Source organism: Microtus pennsylvanicus, chromosome 17 (assembly GCF_037038515.1).
Source record: "Microtus pennsylvanicus isolate mMicPen1 chromosome 17, mMicPen1.hap1, whole genome shotgun sequence".
Taxonomy (NCBI): domain Eukaryota; kingdom Metazoa; phylum Chordata; class Mammalia; order Rodentia; family Cricetidae; genus Microtus; species Microtus pennsylvanicus.
The window spans coordinates 25077459-25098979 of NC_134595.1; the positions used below are offsets into that span (position 1 = coordinate 25077459).

At 37.8% G+C, this 21521-nt stretch overlaps 1 protein-coding gene across 1 annotated transcript in view; it reads left to right on the top strand.

Annotated features, from left to right (window-relative positions):
* The first annotated feature begins 347 nt into the window (after positions 1-347).
* The window catches only part of St8sia4 (ST8 alpha-N-acetyl-neuraminide alpha-2,8-sialyltransferase 4), a 90942-nt gene continuing 69768 nt past the window's right edge, over positions 348-21521 (top strand). The window contains exons 1-3 of the mRNA XM_075951539.1: positions 348-1036; positions 6877-7008; positions 16400-16657. Coding sequence (XP_075807654.1) covers positions 924-1036; positions 6877-7008; positions 16400-16657 — 503 coding nt within the window. The 5' untranslated portion in view covers positions 348-923. The remainder of the gene's footprint in view (positions 1037-6876; positions 7009-16399; positions 16658-21521) is intronic.

Here is a 21521-nt window from a genome sequence, read left to right on the forward strand (position 1 = left end):
TTACCGCAAACCTCGAGCTGGGATCCTCATTACACACCCATTCTGGCCGAGACCAGCTCATTGACTCCCGTGTATATTTGTATTTTCCAGACAGAGCTGTGCACTAAATAATGAACGTCCTCCTTCTACTTTCCTTCTGGATGTCACTCTACATCGGACAGGTTTATTCGCTAGTGCGATCATGTATGTTTAGCAAACACGCTTTCCGTAACAGGCTCCTTTCTCATCCCACCCCTAGTCCTATCCATGGCATTCCTCTGGTGGGATGAGTGTCTCTTCTTTCTCAGATCCGACACTCTCTTTACATTGATGTAGTCAGATAGTCCGGACGCTCGTGGATCCGTGGCGTTGTCGTGTAGGCGTCCTAGGAAACGGTAAGAGTGTGTCTGTGTGTGTCTCTGGTTTTTTGAGTATGTGCGCGAGAACGCGCGCGCGTGCGACAGTGAGCTTCCTCCCCCGGCATAGTGCAGACCGAGCCCACGACGTTACTCTCCTAGCTGCCGCCAGCAACGCAAGGCAACAGCAGCCTCCGCCCCCTCAGCCCGGTGATTGGCTGGCCTTGCTTATCAGTTCCCTGTTACGGCGAGGAAAGGGCCAGTGACGCCCCCAGCCCAGCTGCAGAAGCGACCGCCACCTCCTATGCACAAGGTGTCACATTTGAAAAGAAACCTGAGCCCCGGGGAGACGGCGCCTAGCGACCCTGGCCTGGTTAGTGCAAACTGCGCGGCAGGACGCTGGGCAGCGCTGGGGAGCCCAGAGAGCTCCACCGCAGAACATCCTAGCGACCTGATTCTGGGATCTCGGCTCCACGCTCCCTTCACAATTTTCAGATTTCTCCTCTCGCTTATTTCCCCAAAACGGAGCGTTTATACCAGGAGAAGGTGCCGGAGCTGGGGCAACCAGGACTTTCCCGGGCACCCAAGATGCGCTCCATTAGAAAACGGTGGACCATCTGCACTATAAGTCTACTTCTGATCTTTTATAAGACAAAAGAAATAGCAAGAACTGAGGAGCACCAGGAGACGCAACTCATCGGGTAAATGCGTGTTCAGGATATGACACAGTCAAGCCACAGTGAAATGGGCACAGAGTGATGTTTGGATGGCTGTGTGTGTTGCTTTGAGCTTCCGTATGGCTAGTGCCATGAATTAAATAACAATGGCTCTTTGGAGGTGTGTGTGTGGAGATGAGGGGTTCCATGCTGTTTCCTGTATGAGTTTAACTTGTCCTGTCCTGTGCGGTAGTGGTGGTGGTGGTGGTGGTGGTGGTGGTGGTGATGGTGACAGATATATTGGCACAGGGTGCCGCTTGCCAAAGAAGTCACTGCAGAAGTGTCAACAAAGAACGTGTGCCCTTGTCATTTTAATGCTTGAGTGGAACTCAGGAGATGTCTTTACTCATTGAGTCCTTTTCTTTCCTCCCTTCTGTGTCCTGCCAGTCTAGGAAAATACTATAAAAAGCGGCTTTCTCGAAAGGCAGAAGTTTAAGTTCACAGAAGAGGAAATGACTCTTCTTAACTCTTCTTTGTTTGTTTGTTTTTGATTTTGGTGGTGGTGGGAGGCGCCTGTGAGATCTGGCTTCTTTCTTTCTTTTTTTAATTAGCAATTACAGTGCCAATAAGGATGATACCTTACTTGCTCCTCCACGGATAAAACTCCTGAGTTTCGTGGTTTCTGTTTTAGAAGGGCACTATGCTTTCACAGTCTGTTTTCTCTTTCTTGAGTTTGTCAAGATGTGTTCAAAATCTCCGCCCCATTAAGTTCTGTAAATATCACACTTCCTTCCTCTCTCCTCTGGCCTCTCAGCCTTTGAAGTCTCTGGGGAGCAGACCTCCTTGTAACTTCGTGTCTCTGACTGACTTGGAAGCTTTTTTTCTGAGGATATGATCCTCCTTGTCAACTCTGTTAAAAGTCCTGTTTCGGAAATCCTTCCAAGCCCGGAGGTTTCCGCAGTCGGAAAGAAACTGCCCTGGCTGAGATTTCCTTCTGTTTTTAAATTGTCTCTGACATTTTTAAAACGAAGAAGGATGCTTGCCATTTTTGTTTGCGCGGGGGCACGGGGCTGGTAACACACACACTGTGAAACTTTACGCAGCTCTTTTCTTAATATCCCTGCTCCTCTATGAGTAATCAGTCGCATTTAAGTGAGCAAGACGCAGGTGTATCCTCGCGGAAGGACTTGCCAGTCTGTACAAAGCTAGCCTAACAGTACCACATTCAAAGGGGACTGTAGGAGAAAGGAAAGCTAATAAGGAGGAGCTGAATGGTCCTTATGCTTCAGCGAACCTATTCAAGGTCTGTATCAGAGAAAAGAAAATAAATAAATAAATAAAAGACCCATGTGAGGTCGTTTACACAGAAGTGGGTGGTTTGAAAATCCACGTCAATGGTGGGAAAGAAAAAATTGGGAGGGGTGTGGGCATTCCCAGCAGACCTGTTTTTGCCAGGCAGACAAAGGAAGGGGTCTTGAAGGTGGTGAACTCACGCGTGGGAATTCCTGGGAGAGGCGGAGGCAGGGGCTTGTGAGTAGAGGCTCTTTGTTCCCTTCTGAACTGATGGGTTCGGAAGATGAGCCCCAGCCTAGACAAAGCATCCAAGCCTCCCCAGGACTCCAATGGTTTGAGACCCTGGTGAGCAGGAGTGGGCGTGGCGACGAGCGGGGTCTCCAAACACTGGGAAGGAATCATTTCCTAGCTTGGGTAAACTGCCTCCTGGGAGAAGGCATGCACCCCAGTGCCCTGGGGGGGGGGGGGGGGGATAACAGATTCAGGACGTTCCGCGTTTCACAGTGAAACGTCTTCTGTGGCCTTTTTCTGGAAACCTTTGGCGGGTGGGCGCAGCTCTGGGAGGCACTAAACGGAGGTGGGGAACCTCAAGCCCCCGCACCGTGGCTGGGTAGCTCTACTAAGCCCTGGCCTGCACCCTTTGCCCTCCTTTGGTCCCAGATCATTTGAAAAAGATTGAGGCAGTCACTTGAGTTAACAAAACAGGAAGAGAGGTGTGCCTCGTGTCTAGCCTTTCCTCTCAGAGAACTAGCAAGCCAGAGCAGGATAAAAGGAAACGGATTGGAGGGTGCATCGTTTGTGAATGGAGTGAACCTTTTGTGACAGTCAAACAAAAAATTCACGCTCAAAGCTCCTCCTCTTTAAATAAAGCCGGCAACTGCAGTCCTTTCAGAACAAAACGGGGGTCTGGTTATGGAGATCCCCCCCCCACACACACACACATGTGCTGGAGGAATTCTGACTCCCAGGAGTTCCAGACTCAGTAGCACAAGGTAGAGCCAGTGTTGTCAGGAGCAGTGCAGGGAAGCTGTTGTCTTTGGACATTCGTTCCCCTTTCCTCCAGAATGAAACGTTATGGGAGAAAAGCGCATGCTTTTCTTTCAACTCCCCAGCCGTGCCTCTGGTGGAACAGCTGACTCTCAGCTAACTCATCTCTCTTCTCCCTGCAAGCTTATGAGAGAGAGACCACTTTTGAGGTGACTTAGAGAGCCAAGGGGATCTGGAACCCAGACCAAAGCTTCATTTAGAAGTGAAGTCACAGAGGCAGTGTACACCCTTTGGGGGGCACTGCATGCCTTGCAGGTGGGCCATAGCGTCAACCCAGTCCTTTAACCTTACGTTCCTCTGGGTTCCTTTTCAATGCCCCCGTTCCCATAAGAATTTCCTAGCAAGGCAGTGTCTGTTCAGCCCTTCCTCCTGTAGCAGACCCCAAGCAATCAGTGCGGCCTCACTCTTTGTCCCACTTTCCCACTTTTTCTATGTTTGTCAGAATACATTGGAAATGGCTTTGCAGATGTCCACATGCAATACATGCACATGGCCATCTAATGAGGAAGGAATTCGCAAGTGTGACAAAGTTAAATGGTGCAGAGGTGTCTGTTTGGATTAGATTCCCCAGAACTTGCTTGGCCGACTAAAATAAGACTTAAGCATACTTGTTTATTGCACATCTTCCCCCCTCCCCTTAAGTCTGCTTACATTAGATTACTAAATTATCAACAGTTTTGACTTCTGGCATTCATAAAGCTGAGAGGAAAGTTAAACACTGGTACTTAGACTATGCATAGGACAAGGGAGTTTCAATGTGTTTAAAGGTAGAAGGTGGTTTTGGAAATCAGCATTCCATGGTTTCCACTTTACATCATACATTATCTTTCTAATTACACTACACTATATCTTACCTTTATTTATTTGACACTCTAGGAATAAAATGTGGAAATACCCGCTGCTTGGATTTAAACTTAGTTTGATATTACCTTTAGAAGTTTAAAATAATGAGGAAGCTTAATCTAGTCACATTCATTCCAAAGCTAAGTAGTCATTAGGCGCTTCAGTGGGATGGCACCTAATATCCAAAAGCATATTTAACCACCTTTGTCCTGTATATCAGCACTGAAGAAATAAAGGTTTGCAAAGTCTGAAAACTCATATCAAGGAGAAGACACCAACAAAAGATTTGTAGATATTAAGTGACAAAAGTAAGTGTATCCCTTAACCGTGGATGTTATATTGTATCATCTTTGTCGACTTTTTGCAGCTTGATAAGCAGAAATACTGGAAAATTACAATCTTTAGAACTGAGTGATTTCTTTGACATCTTTAGTCTCTTCCCTTTTAAAATTGCATGTTGGATGTTTGGGAGATATCTCTGTGCAAACAAAAAAATGTTTCCAGTGCAGCTGTTCAGAAGACATGTCCAAACTAGAAAGAGAAGCAAGCAGTGGGTGGAAATATCCATCATCATGCCTTGAGTTCATGGGCAGGCAGTCTTTACTAAGACAGAGCGAAACCAACATCATGTGCAAAAACATCCCTTGGGACCTGTCTAGCTTTGCAGAAAAAAAAGAAAAAGTATGCTCTCTAGGCTCAGATGACTCTTCTCAGCGTAAAAGAGAAGTTTGAGGACTTGTACCCACCCATTTCCCTTCAAGGTTCTTTCCAATGACAAAAACCTCATATGTGGCCAATCACCGAGGTAACAGAAGCAGTTCAAGCCGTGAGGCGCTGTGGTGGCAAAGTGTCCACAGAAAGCGGACTTTTACGTTTTAAAAATTGCTCTTTGAATTTTGATTTTAGAAGTTCTGATAAGGCTCCATAGAACCAAGTATATCATTATGAAAACCACTGAACAGGTAGAAAATACACCTGCGATTAAGTGCCATAATAAGACATAAATTCTAAAAATTCAATCTCATGTGCAATTTTACTTCTATGAAAACATATTGGTTGGAAAATTATTATCCTAATCTTTGCAATCTGTAGTAGAAAAAAGAGATATTGACAGCTATTAATGGAGTGAAGATCCTTGTCTCTTCCCACGAAAATAATGATAATTTATGCCTCCTTAAAGGTGCATGCCAAAGTACTAAGGTTAACTTTTGTGCACATCCACATTTTCACTCACATGTAATTATCATCACTAAAAGTATAATATGAAAATTAATGACTGGATCACTGCTTAGTAAAAATATACTCTGTTTCCTAACATCCTAAGTGACCTCTGCAAAATGATTATCATTATCCTTGCACAGACATGCAAATGTGTCATTTTCATCAGTAGAACTGTGTAAAATATTAATTTTTATAGAGTTCCAAATTTCAGAGGGAGTGGCTTTCAAATGATTTCAAAAACAGCACAGTGGGTTGCTTTAAATTAAAACTACGTATTAACAAACTAATGCAAAGCAAGAAACAAACAACAAGGGTCCAGTTTGAGAATCCTCCAACAGCTGTGTTTCTATTGGTAGGGAAAATTATCTAGGCAATATACACACAATCAGACTTTGTGATTTTAACAGTCAGGTTGCTTTTTAGTAATGCTATTGAGAGGCAAAAAAAAATTGTTTTGTAGTTACAGTAAATAACCAGTACAAATATTGAAAGAGCTAAGCTTTTTCTTCCTCTGCGATAGTGAATGTCCTTCTAATTTTCTGAATCCTCTACAAGAATCAGAAAGACAAATGTCTTTTCAATGGTGAAGTGCTTAGTTCTACAGGTCCTCATGGCTGAAACAAAACAAAACAAAGCACTGTCTATCGCCATTGTAACACCACCAAAACCCTAAAATCACCAGTTCACCTGGTAAACTATTTACTAGAGAATATTAATTAAAAGAGGGGCTTGTTTTTACAACAATACAACAGCACTAGATTACGAACAGAATGAGTTTTCTTCTCTGTCTCCTGGGAATCTCATCCTTATGATGTTAGAAAACAATTCTTTTTAAATCGGCACTTCAACAATGTTTGAAAAGTTACTTTGTTAGAGAGAAAATGCACAATCTCCACAGTCATTGCTTATTAAATAATCTTATTGCTGTTTGTCATAAGGCTAAGGTAAGACACAGTGACCTAGTGAAGTAGTGCCCAAGAATACAGAGCAAACACTGCACGACATCAAGAACATAGACAGATCTGCTATGCAAGAGATATTCTCTGTAGTCCTCAGTAAAAAGTATTTTCAGTACTTTTATATGAAACTTTACTTTTACCTTCTCTGAAACAAAATTAATCTTGGTGGCCAAAGTCCTAGGCTTACAGAGTCATTGACCAAATACCACACTGCTTATTATGTAGGCAATGGAGGTGGGGCTAGATGGCATTGTAGCTTTGATGAGAGTTGTTTTTCTTCAAATGTCCTGAAGTCTGTCTTATACGAAAGACAGATTCTGTTCTAAAATATTATGTAGAAGTTTGCTGGGATAATATCCATCACTTAATTTCTAGAATATCCCCCTTCATGCTTCTCCTCCCTTCTAACTTGTAAAAATAATATACAACCTTTAATCACTAATGTAAATATAATTGTGTATGATGACACTTATGCAAAGTGCTTCTGATTCTCACACAGCTTGCCTCTTTGTTTTCTTTCAGAGATGGTGAATTGTGTTTGAGCAGGTCGCTTGTCAACAGCTCTGATAAAATCATTCGGAAGGCTGGCTCAACCATCTTCCAACATTCTGTACAAGGCTGGAAAATTAATTCTTCCTTAGTCCTGGAGATAAGGTGAGTTTCTTTAATAAGCCCTCCGAATTTCACATCATGATCTTAAATATGTTGGGTTTGGCAAACTTATATTGGACACTTGATTTATGGTTTAAGTATGAATCCTTAATGAAAAAGTGAATCAGTTATATTTAATGTTCCTCATGGAAGAATGTGGAACCAAGAAATAAAATCTTTGCATAGTCAAATTTTCGAGGATGATGGACTTTCAAATATACTATCTTATTATCAGTGGAGTAAAATATTGAGAAAAGTACTAACCTTTAGCATGTTTTTACTCAATTGATCAGGACGGACATTCATTTTAGGAATCATTTTCATAACTTTTCTTTTTTGAGACTTCATTCTGATTTGACATTTAACTGCATAGAACAGAGGTTCTTTGATTCCTATTGTTTTAAGTATAGATTGGTTTGATTTAGTCAGTGTTCATGCCTGTATAATTTCATGTGAAAAAGGGTATAAAATCGGCAAATAAGCTTTCTGAAGTTCTGACTTATTCTTTACCAGACTGACATTTTAAGCAAGCATTAATTATTGAAGCAAACGCCAATGACTCCTTAGATCCATTTCACTCTTTTATTTCAACCCAAAGTTAATGAGAGAATTGGGCTAGACATTCCTATGCATGGAGGAAGTAAGAATCTCATTTTTTCCTTACAATTTCATTGCACCATTGCTGTGGTTGGTATGCCTAAACTAGAACATTTTGGTAATTAGGAACTCAAGAAGCTTTCGAGAACACATCCATATACATAAAATCATCAGTTTTCAGTGTTTTTTTGCAAAACGCTAATTATTCATTGATGAAGTACTAACATTAAATTTTGTAATAGTAACTGACTGATTAAAAAGTGAGGGTCTCATCTATTCATCAGCTTGGCATTTTTGTCATCTTGTAATACCTATAGAGTAGTACCTCTTTTGGTGTCTCCCATAGGTAGCTCTGCATTGGAATCTAATATAAGTTAGCAATGAAATAATTATTAGGAATGAGGTGATAGAGGAGCATTACACTAAGTCTCAGAAGTTGATTATAAGAGAAAAGAAAAAATGATTAAAAGGAAAAGTTATTTAAAATCATGACTCCAAAGAAAAATTATCTGGCAAGAAAGGAGACCGTTAGGTAGTGCTACATAGAGGATGTAAAAAAAAGCCATAAAGAGTTATACAAAACAAAATTGCAATAGTTTAACCAACATGCATAGCCATGCTTAAAATGTGTCATTTCCATGAAAATCTAAAAAAAGTGTATTAAATGAAAAATACACCTCCATAATTAATACTTCAGGACATGCATTTTTTAGTAAATAGATTATATATATATTATGGGACTTATATTTTACTTTTTACTAAGGTAGCCAGTTTTAAGGTGTTAAATATAAACTGACTGTTTTGAGTCCTCTGTTGAAACTTTATAAATGAATGAATGCTGCAATTGCAGTTTTGAAGGTGAGCTTTTTCAGTTAATAGCTGATAATGTGAATGAAATGCTGGTACTAGCTATGCTCATATTTTTTCTCTTAACAGTCAAACAGGTAAACAGTGCAACAGTGAACAAATATTGAATAATACATAGAAATTTGCATGGAAGTAATAATCTGTAAGTTCATTATTGCAGAATGTGCAAACAGTTTGTAAAAATCACAATTGCTTCTAGCAGCAATAACTACTGTGTATTCATCAGTTTGGCACCTGTAATAAAAGATTTAGCATATGAAAACAACATCTTGTTGTTTGACTTAGATTTTACAAGTCTGTTGCTAATAATCCCATCTGTGACAGGGTAGTTGGATACTGTCAAAGTTTCAAGTTTTACAAATATTCTACTTTGAATGCTATGATTGGTCCAAAACCTATAATTAGTTTTGTCTTAAATAGTTGAATTGTGTTTTAAGGTTTTTTTAGTTTTCCTCAAAATTATGAGTTTATTTATAATGATCTAATGACATTTCTAATAAATTGTTAATTTACATTAAAGTGCTCAATAGTTGTATAGGAGCCTTCCCTATATTTTGGGGGTATAAATTGTTTCTAGTGTTCAGTCCTTCATCCCGTTGGTCTGCAGCTTTCATTAACACATCAGGTGTTGATCTACCAGACAATTGTATGGTAGAAAATTGTCCAAGGAGATTGGAGTTCCTTGTGCTCTGAAGACTCAAGGTTAAAAGAGTCCATGAACTTTACAAGCAAATTTACAACCAAAGTGCCTACCACATTCTAAGGCTTTGCTGTATCGACAATAGTTTGTTTATATCATTGTCTTCAGAAGTGACCCATTTCAGCTTCCTTACTTGTGAATAAGGCTGTTAATAATGTCAGCTTCTTCTCAGCATCTTCTCCTGACCTATTTTACATATTTTGTTTCTTTTTTCCTTTTCTCAGTTTTCATATATTAAAAATACAAAGCACTAAGAAGTGCAAATGCTAAATAAAGGTGTACAAATGAGTGAACTCAGTTACTCTCCCAAAACAGCCTAACCAATAATTAGTGAGCTATTTTAACTTGTCATAGTCCTTAATCATATAAGACAGCTCAACTCAGCAGAAGCGCACATTTGTGTGTTTAGTTCTGTAAAATAACTTGCTGTTACATTTATAGATTTCTTTTCTAGATAAGCACCGCATACAACAGTCGCAAATGGACTGTGATCAACCAGTGATGAGAATGTTAATTGTGGCCTAAGAAGCTCATGTAGCCAGAGTTGGCATTCCAATTCAGAGCTTTGCTGAGCCAGTCTTTTACTGGAAAAATTGCAGAAGATACTATTTAAGTACTAAATGTAGAGTATTCTTTTCTGGAGTAGACAATATTTATTTGATGTAAATTAACAAATTGTAAGTTGTCATCATCCAGTTTTACCAAATTTATAGCCAAGTGTGAAATGCTAAAGTGTATAACAACTAGTGTCTTCAATATATTGGAGTGATTTTAGTTTTGATTTTGTGTGATTGCTTAGGATATTCCTTTTGGTACTAAAATATCCCCCCGTAACATGTTCCTAAGTTCTGAATTACTAAGTAATAAAGGGACTTTGTTCTTTAGACCTTTGAGGCAAATGGCTTCGGAAGATAGCTTTTAGACAGATTAGTCTTGTAGGGGTATCTTTCCTTTTATAGGCAAAACCATGTACTCACCAATTTCTAAGTTCTAACACTGGTTCTCCTCTCTCCTTTTTTCTATGCACTGTAACAAACTGATATCAATTTCATTATGATGTGTGTGTGTTTATACACAGAAGCTAATTTGATTTTCCACTTAACATTTCCCTGCTGTAAGGAATGGCACTCAGTGCTTTCTGGGGCCGCAAATGTAGCTCCAGTGGAATTTCAGTTGCTACAACACGTATTGTTGACAAAATGTACAGAGAAGGAGAGAATGGCATGTGATGGGGGGTTAGCTATATTTAACACTTCACAGATGAAAACAGTATGTAGTAAATTAGTCCCCTGGGCCTCTGCAGCTGCTCTGACAACTGATGACTGGCGTGGAAAGGGAAGTTACAGTTGAAACTGCAGTTGAGAAGTTTCTGTGTAGAATCTTTCCTGTCAGTTTAACAGTTCACCAACCTTTTGGTTTAAGCCAGCTTTGGCTGGAAAAAAAAAATGGTTTTTGTGACTAAGATTTCAGTCTCACTGAAAATGAAACGCATTTTCAATTTTTTTTCCAGTTTCCATTAAAACGGTCACTGTGTGTAGGTGTTGGCTTAACTAAAGACGTTTGAAGGTCTGAATTAGAATGACCAAATGACAGTTGGAGATCTGAGTAATCTCCTGCCTTTGTTCTTTTAAGTCAGACACAATCCCTGTCTTTAAATAACTGTAGTGGCTTGAACACATAGCAAGAAAGTTTGCAAAGTTTTGGTTCATGTACAATGTAAGTTTTTGTTGATTTGTGAGTCTGTAACTTTAGAGTTTAAGCTGGGTTTCCGTTTATTTCGGAAGCAATTTTGCTTACTCTGCTTTTGAGCAAAATTAAATTCATATTATGTTCTAAAGTAAACCATTTATGACTTTCTGATGAAACCTAAAAGCTTTTTCAATTTATTCTAAGAAGTACATTTCCTGTTTTCAGGGACTTTCAACTAATTAAATATTTCTCTCTCAATATATACAGTCTGTGACCACTACATATAGGAAATCCATGAGAATTCGTATGTCTTTTTGCATCTATAATCTGATAAAGATGGTTTTAGCCTTCTAAAAATGAGAAGAAACTAACCATTTCCCACTGGTTTCAAAGGAGCTTTGTGCTTCTAGGCCACAATTGCTCATCCATAATAATTATTGTCAGCATATTGTGCACTTCTACCCACCATCTTATCTCCAATAACTTCCTATGCATAATTTCAGCCCTAAAGTAAGAATTAAATGTATAAAAAGCAAAACATACAAAAAATCATTTAAAGTCATCCAAAATCTTTTCCTTTTAATTTTCCATTTTAAAATAGCACATTCTGCATTCAGAATGCTTTAAATCTTATCTAAAAGCTTTTTCTATTTTTAATTTTAATTGGTCTATATGATTTGGAATTTTTATGGCTTTTAAAGGTACTTTGCTTTTTTTTTAACTACTGCTTTGGAAAAACAAATGATTGCTAAGCATATAACCCAGCATTAGAAGAATACACAACTTTAAACGTGTACTGTCCTTAGGATCTGATATGTCACTGACTGCTATTGTCTCCCCAAAGTTAGCCAACCTAAACATCAGTAAATTTTGTTCAAACATTTAAAACACCTTTTAAATATTTTTCCTAAGAGTAATTAAAGTCCATGTGTATTGCTTACTTGGGCATCTGATGACACATTTTGAAATGAATCTGCTTCTAATTTTCTATTAGCCAGAAAAGAAATCAATTTTGGAAAGTCCCTTTTAGTCTGTTCACATGCGTGTAACTGTAACAGTTTGATGCTGTGAAAGGGAGTTTCCCTTCTGGATTTCTAAGCTACAGAAATGTCTTTTATACCTGAGACTCTGACCATCTCATCTGAAGCTGCCAGAGACGTTACTGTGGAGCACAATCTTTAAATGCATCTGAAGCCACCCATTTTCGGTCTCTTCAAAGGGAAATGACAGCATCACCCACTTCGATGATTAAACCACATCCGTGCAGTCTTTATTTCCAAGACAACCTTGCCATCTTCACAGCTAATGAAAAGATGTGTTAAAATATGAGACAACAAGCCCTTCCTATGTCCTCTCAGGCAATCCAGTGGTGGTTAATAAATGTGTATAGATGTTTTTTTGTGGTGCCACTTCTGATAGTAGGGGCTACATTTGTGGAGAATAACTAGATTCTTATAATGTTTGGTTCTTTTTTTTAATTCATTTATTTATTAAAGATTTCTGTCTCTTCCCCGCCACCGCCTCCCATTTCACCCCCCCTCCCCCAATTAAGTCCCTCCCCCCTCAGCCCAAAAAGCAATCAGGGTTCCCTGTCCTGTGGGAAGTCCAAGGAACCCCCACCTCCATCCAGGTCTAGCAAGTTGAGCATCCAAACTGCCTAGGCTCCCACAAAGCCAGTGCGTGCAGTAGGATCAGAAACCCATTGCCATTGTTCTTGAGTTCTCAGTAGTCCTCATTGTCCGCGATCAGGGAAATGCAAATCAAGACAACTTTAAGATACCATCTTACACCTGTCAGAATGGCTAAAATAAAAAAAAAAACGCCAATGATAGCCTTTGTTGGAGAGGTTGTGGAGAAAGGGGTACACTCATCCATTGCTGGTGGGAATGCAAATTTGTGCAACCACTTTGGAAAGCAGTGTGGCGGTTTCTCAGGAAATTCGGGATCAACTTACCCCTGGACCCAGTAATACCACTCTTGGGAATATACCCAAGAGAGGCCTTATCATATAACAAAAGTATATGCTCTACAATGTTCATAGCAGCATTGTTTGTAATGTTTGGTTCTTAATAATGAAACTTACCCAGTGTCATAGAGCATAGACAATATTAGTACAAAAGAAAAATATGTCTCTATCATACATATTTCTACCAGGCACTGGCTTTTATCCCTGTGGAATTTAAAGCTTGCATTAAGAGCACATTGGTAAATAACATCTACTTTGCACATTTTAATATTGTTTTTCTCTGATTGCCTTTTGGCTGCTGTTCAATTAAAAAAATATCTTGGACTTTTGTATGCCATGTTCCTAAGCTTTTGTCTAAATAATTTCTTCAAAAGCTAGTACATCTTGGTCTATTTCTTTGACGTTAGTTACAAACATGAATGAATTCTTCCAAAGATCCCTTTTTATGCTTTAAAAATTAATCTATTTTTTCTGCTGTGTAGTACTCCATTGTGTAAATGTACCACATTTTTCTTATCCATTCTTCAGTCAAAGGGCATTTAAGTTGTTTCCAGGTTCTGGCTATGACAAACAATGCTGTTATAAACATAATTGAGCATATGTCCTTGTGTCATATTTGAGCATCCTTTTGGATATATACCCAAAAGTGGTATTGCTGGGTCTTGAGGAAGGTTGTTTCCTAATTTTCTAAGAAATTGCCACACTGACATCCAAAGGGGCTGTACCAGCTTGCATTCCTACCAGCAATGCAGGAATGTTCCCTTTACTCCACAACCTCTCCAGCATAAGTTGTCATCAGTGTTTTTGATCTTGGTCATTATTACAGGTGTAAAATGGAATCTCAGATTTGTTTTGATTTGCATTTCTCTGATTACTAAAGATGTTCAACATTTTCTCATGTGTTTTTCAGTCATTTTAGATTCCTCTGTTGAAAGTTCTCTGTTTAGGTCTGTACTCTATTTTTTTTTTTTGTGTGTGTGTGGATTATTTGTTCTTTTGATGACCAATTTCTTGAGTTCTTTGTATATTTTGGAGATGTCTGATGTGGGGTTAGTGAAGATCTTTTCCCATTCTTTAGGCTGTCATTTTGTCTTGTTGACCATGTCCTTTGCTTTACAGAAGCGTTTCAGTTTTAGGAGGTCCCATTTCTTAATTGTTTCTCTCAGTGTCTGTGCTATTGGAGTTATATTTAGAAAATGGTTTCCTGTGCCAACGCATTCAAGTACACTTCCCACTTTCTTTTCTATGAGATTCAGTGTGGCTGGCTTCATTTTGAGGTCTTTGATTCATTTGGACTTGAGTTTTGTTCATGGTGATAGATATAGGTCTATTTTCTTTCTTCTATATGTTGATATCCAGTTATGCCAGCACCATTTGTTAAATATGCTTTCTTTTTTCCATTTGATATTTGTTGCTTCTTTGTCAAAGATCGGGTGTTCAAAAATGTGTAGATTAATATCCAGGTCTTTGATTCAGTTCCATTGTTCCTCCTGTCTGTTCTTATGCCAATACCAGGCTGTTTTCAGTACTGTAGCTCTGCAGTAAAGTTTGAAGTCAGAAATTTTGATGCCTTTAGAAGTTCTTTTATTGTACAGAATTGTTTTGGCTATCCTGGTTTGTTTGCTTTTCCATATGATGTTGAATACCATTCTTTCGAAGTCTGTGAAGAATTTTGCTGGGATTTTGTTGGGCATTGCCATCAATCTGTAGATTGCTTTTTGTAAGACTGCCATTTTTACTATGTTAATTCTACCTACCCAAGAGCATGGGAGATCTTTCCACTTTCTAGTGTCTTCTTCAATTTCTTTCTTCAAAGATTTAAAGTTCTTGTCATATGAGTCTTCCACTTGTTAGGTTATAATTACTCCAAAATACTTTATGCTATTTGTGATTTTGCAGGCAAATGGATGGACATAGAAAACATCATTTTGAGTGAGGTAACCCAGACCAAGAAAGACAATTATCAAATGTACTCACTCAGAAGTGGTTTTTAAACGTAAAGCAAAGAAAACCAGCCCACAAATTCCAATCCCAGAGAACCTAGAGAACGATGAGGACCCTAAGAGAGACATACATAGATCTAATCTATATGGGTAGTAGAAAAAGATGAGATCTCCTGAGTAAAATAGGAGCGTGGGGACCTTGGGAGATGGTGGATGGGGAGGAGGCAGGCAAAGAGGGAGTAGAGAAAAATTTAGAGCTCAATAAAAAAAGAAGAGGAAAAAATATTCTAATATAGTCCTGCATTCCATGATTTGCTCACCCATACCTGTTTGCATCATTCAAATCTATAGGTTTACATAGAAAGATAATTTTATCACTCTTGTGTGGACAGGTATGATTTATGCTCTCATTCCTTACCAGTCAGGGTGCAGTCAAATATGGGAACTGCAAACAGCAGAATGTCACATTTTGGACTGCACGCCCTTCCAATAGATAAATTCCTTTGCCTCACTGATTGCCACTTGGCTACTTTATGTATGATTCTCCTATTTTGCATCTTAATTAACAAAATTAAATACTTTCAAACCAGTTTTCTATGAGCAATCAATTTATTGTGTACAACATTCAACTTCCAAAGTTTAAAAGACCATCCACTTTACCAGGTACATTTTTATCTTATGCTCCACTTCACCTGCCCTCCCGTCAGTTCTGTCTAGTTTTGCATTTTCTGTTACTGACTTAGAATATGCACATATTTATATTTGCACAGCATCTTATATCTTATCATTGGCTTGTAGCATAGCTATAAGATGGGATACATTTTAAAAATGAAAATATGGGCTTTAAAATGCAGTAATGAGCTGAGCTACAGTTGTTTCTCTTGTACTTTCCCCCATTAGATGCATTCACTTCCAATTTGAAAAGATCAACTCAACAGCCAAAACAACTAGATGTACACTTAAAAACTTAGAAAGGTTCTTACTTATCTAGGGTGTGTTGTGCATGTGCACAAACACACACACACACGCACACACACATACACACAAACACAATTTCCACATCAAATTAATGCTCTGTCTGTTCAGGACTTTCTGTACCGAAACCATCTTACTTCTTGGACTTTTAAGCATAAATAAAAACTTACAGACAGATTTAATGTACCGTTTTGGTAAAAGCAATTTGGGGAGATTCTCAATGATTTAGTATTTCTGTCTATAATCTAATTCAAAGTTACGCCAAGTATTGCTATTCAACTCACAGGACAATATTAAATAAAAGCAAAGACTCTAGATAATTGAAAACACTAACCAAGTATCTACTGGTACAAAACCCAACTGTACCAACTGTATTTATTTAATGAATTATATTTAAGTGTATTTTCAAAGAATGGAGTGATTTCTTTACTTTTGATGATATATAAGTATATACTATATCTACTTACAGAATTTTTCTAAACTCCCTACACGGTATTTTAAAAAATGAGTTTCTGATAATATCTACTTGATTTAAATACCACCTGAAGATTTAACAGTAGCAGCTACCAGTTTATATTGTGCATGCTTTGTCTAAATAGCCCCATCAGGTAGATATGCAATTCTTAATATAAAACTTTGCTTGCATTCCAAATATAGGAAGAACATTCTCCGTTTCTTAGATGCGGAACGTGATGTCTCTGTGGTCAAGAGCAGTTTTAAGCCTGGTGATGTCATACACTATGTGCTGGACAGACGCCGGACACTAAATATTTCACATGATCTGCACAGCCTCCTGCCTGAAGTTTCCCCAATGAAAAACCGCAGGTTTAAGACCTGTGCCGTTGTTGGAAATTCTGGCATCCTGCTAGACAGTGAATGTGGCAAGGAGATTGACAGTCACAATTTTGTAATAAGGTGAGCATCCTTCTGTTTTGTGAGACTATAAGTATGGTAACAACCTTTTACTTAGAATCCTGTAGGACCTGTTTGAAATTCATATTAACATTAGGAATTATTGATAAGTCTACCATTTATGTATCATATCCTTTGCAGTGCTGTTCACAAACAACCCTTTATTTTGGTTTAGAAATTTAATTACTGTATCATTGGAAGAAAAGTTGATTACCTTGGAGTAGCATTTCACAACAGAGTTTAAAGACAGAGGCAATGATTAAATTAATTATATTATTACATACAGAGACAAGCATTAGTTTCTTATAGCTCTTCTTTTAGTCATCATTTTCATATAACTTAATTTGTGGAATGAAGATTATTATGTAGTGTTGTCAAAGACATAAACTAATTTTGCTATTTTTATTAATAATTAGTTATCATTTACAAAAAAAAGCTAAGTTAGTGAGTTTGTATCTACTGTCCTGGGTCAAATTGTCTTTATTGTTCTTTATTTGTGCTATTGAAATGATATGTTTTTAAGTTTAGCTTTCTCACGTGATTGAACACCCTCATTTGTTGTTCATTAGTGATCAACATATCTGACAAATCATGTGTTTGGTTAACTTTTTATTAACTTAAAGAAGTAAACAAGTGATCATATCTGAAGATGTTAAGCAATTTTATTCAGTTCTAGCATCTGTGCAGTTTTTGTCATGTCTTATATCCTTAGGTGAGTGAATAAAACAGTTGTGTTCTTATGTGAAAAAAATATATATACACAATGCGAAGGTAAAGAGTGTCCACGGTAGCTTTAAACACTGGTGTCTACGTGTCATGTGATTGTGAAGAACACATAAGGATTCTAAACACTCTCATACCCATACATTGACAGGGCAGGTAAGATAAGGCAGTGAAAGTACCAGCGTGTGTTAGAAAGTATTGCAACATGCAGAAGTAGATTTCAACATGGGACTAATCCTGAAGGTAGTTGCACCAAACAGGACTCACTTCTTGTTCCTCCTCCTTGGAACATAAACATTACAGGCTGATTAAGCTGATAGATTCACTCCTATTTTGGATGCTGATAAGAATATTGGTTTCCATGTGACAGGGGCTGTAATCAGTATTGGTAGCCTTTTTATCAGTTCATTGGTGACACTTCCTTTCTTGGCTTTGTTACCAACTTACATTGACTGTAATTTTTAAATTATTATTATTAACCTAATTAAAAATACTGGTATCTTAATATTGTAATATTCCTTCAATAAGCAGATCCCTACCATCTTTGATCATTTGGTGACTATTGTTACTACAAACCACAGCTTTTCATTTTCATGTTTTTGCATTTATTTCCTAGAAATTGTCCATCTTTGTTCCGGTCTCATTCTCTTGCAACAGTTTGTATGTTTGCAGAGCCCTAGGATCTGATCAGCTAATGATTAGAATTTTCACTCTAAGAATCTTGATGTCTGTGTTTTGTAGAGACAAAATTCTCTTTCTTAGTCTAGAGGAGCAATAGGCAACATCAATTCCCAGGCTGTTCTACTATGGGCAAGTAGAAATTAGATCACAACGCTACTCTGCCTAGGTAAATGTTGAGAAGCAGGGGTCTGGCTAATATTGTCTTTTTTCTGCCTTTAATGACTTGGGCACTTAACTTTGCATCTAACTTTTAGACTTACAATTAATATATTCTGTTTCAGATCGCTAACCATCAAATATATTTTGAACATTTCTAAGGAAAGCAAAATCTGGTAATATCCAGTATGATATTTTCATATTTGAACCCTACAGTCTGTGTCTTTATTATCATTGACTTGCGTTATAATGATTGGCAGGTGTATGTGGGGACTTATTTTATTGTCTGGAACAGAGTTGCCTCTCACCCAAAAGAAGAACAATAAAAAAAATGTGGTCATACATCCTCCATGAGAACCCATTTGAATCCAGCTATATTTGACCCTCCAATCCAGTATGGATAGCAGATGATTGTTTTGTCTACTTAGGAATTCACAGGTATTCTGCTTTCACCTGCAAAGATTAAAAGACAGCATTCACTGCTTCAGTAGCTAACAATAATTGTAGGAAACTACTTTAAAAACTTTGACAGTGAGATTGAAATAATTCACTGACTCATGGCTTCTCTTCCTGGAGGTTTCCAGTTGCTTTCTCTCCCAGAGAAAGGATCTAGATGGACTAAACTATAAATTATTACATGTAGATATATGCCACAGAATGTTATCACAGCATCAATTGTATATTACATGCACACATACTAATGTATTATTATTTAGGCTTCAAATTCCGTTTTGTGGCAAATGTACATGGGAAAAATTATATTTGTCATAAAGTAGCCTTGTTCCTTCACCACCCTTAGCACTGCACTGTCAAAATATCAGCAATTTTCAAAGACAAACCCTTTTTGTTGAGAAATTAGTCCTTAAATGATCTCCTTAGCTTCATGCTTTCTCCTTTATTCTGAAGCTAGACTCCACCTTAACTGCAGCATCTGGAACATTATTGCTATTCTAATCGTCTCTGCTTCTTTGCCTTTGATGCTTAAATTTAAATATATATGTATATATACATATATATCTGCCTTTTTGTTTTGATTAAATTTACATTTTTTACTTATCTATTTTTTAAAGTTTTAATTTTTTGTTGTTTTTTCTTTTGTTTGCTTGTTTGTCTGTTTGTTTCCAAGACAGGATTCCTCTGTGTAGTCCTGGCTGTCATGGAACTCATTCTATAAGTCCTGCTAGCCTCAAATTCAGAGATCTGCCTGGCTATGCCTCCCAAGTGTTGGGATTAATGACATGTGCTGCTGTGCTCAACTTTATAATTTTCTAATTAAGATATAATGACATCATTTCCACCTTCCCTGTTCTCCTTTTAAGCTCTGTGATGTCTCCTCCCTCCACCTCTTTCCATGCCTCCCCACCCCTCTGAAACCAATGGCCCCTTGTTATTATTTTTGTATATACATACATAAGTACATGCATACCACCAATCAAGTTAATTTTTATTGCTGTGTGCATATGTTTCCAGGGCTCACCACTTTGTTTTGGATAACCAATTGAGAGTTCATACCCAGGAGAGGCTAATTCTCTCTTTCAGTAGTCATTAAGTTGCCTATAGTCCTTGTCTGCGGGTGGACCTAGTGAGATTTTCCTCTTCTCATGTTAGCATGTTTACTAATATTGTAAATGTTCAGGATTATGTCGTTAGCCACATTGGAGGTGTCAGAGGTATAGCATTCCTGTCATTGCTAGTAGACAAAATAACAACAGCCTTTTCCCTCTGCTTCTTACAGTCTTTCTGTTTCCATGTTGTAGACATATCCAAAGGAACTAGACTCCCACAACCCATTTATCTCTGTAATATCAGAGTTCTGTATCTGTGATATTAAAAAAATCAGTTGTGGTTTTCTGTAATGCTCTTCTTTGATGAGGGAGGAAAGCTGCAATTTCACATGGATACCCATATAGATACCTTTCAGAGTGCACTAAGAAATTCTGCTAGTCTAACAAGGCAGTAATATAGGTTCTCTTTGGAGATCCATGACTTAACTAGACTAGGGTGTTGACCAAGTTTCTATTTTCCAGCGTGATTTTCATACTGTTGATGTTTGATGAGTCCAGTTAGACAGCTGTTGGTTACCACTAACATTTGAATATGACTACTATACTTTATGATACCACAAAGATTTTTTACAGTCTTTATACTCCCTCATCCACAATGATTCCCTAGTCTTGGTGGTGTGGTGTGTTACATGTGTTCCCTTGGGGAATGAGCATTCTGTCTCTCACTCCCAGCACCTTGTCCAGTTGTGAGTTACTGTATTGATCACCATCTACTGCAAGCAGAAGTATCTCAGATGATAGTTGAGAGCTGTATGTATCTATGAATCCATGGGTACAGCAATAATTCACTAGGATTCAGCTTAGTACTATATCCATTTAGTAGCATAATATTTGTGATTCCTCCTTGCGTTTGCAACATGTCGAGCCAGAGGCTCTTAACCCAATAATGTTTTTTTATTCTCATTGAGTGACTAAATATTCAACCATTTCCTATATAAAAGTTTTATAACTATGTGTATTTATATAAAAAGCAAAGAGAAATTATTTAATAAGCATTTCTAAAACCATAAATAAGAAATACTGTCAACTGCACAATGACTAATGTTTCTTCATGTATATACCTCATGTATATACCTGTACACGATTCCTTATGTAGCAGATCTGATGTTTCATCAAAGAAATCTTAAGACAAAATTAGTCAGCCCCCGCTTCAAGTTGAAACAATCCTGCTCCGACATCTCCTCTGATAGAGATGGCTGAGGGAATAATGGGACCCATTGGTATTGGCTATTTTGTCATTTTGGGCAGGAGGACAAACTGATTATTTTAATCTGGTACTTATATACCAGTTATGTACCACACCCACCACCTCATGCTTAATAATATGAACAAATAAAAGCATAGAATGAAATATTATTTCAGCTATTTATCACAGAAGCTTATTCTTGAAAGATTCAAGGAAATTGTGTTCAGTTTAGATGTCCTTTATTTAAACTGCAGAAAGTTATTATTTTTGCATACCAGATTCTACACTGGTGTTGTAGGCACAGACTGTGATCTATACAAAAGAATTCAGCTCTATGTATGATTTTCATATCTAATATTTTTTTCTCTTGAGGATAACCACTTCTATTGTTCAAGAAACATTTGTGTCTCTGATATTGTTAAGTACAGCAAGATTTAATTTGGGGCCTTTCAGCTTTTTTTTATTAACTAATAAAGGAAACATCACAAATATTGACTTTTCTGAGTCTACCTATACTCTTAGCATCAATAACAGCACTGTGTGCAAACATAAAAAA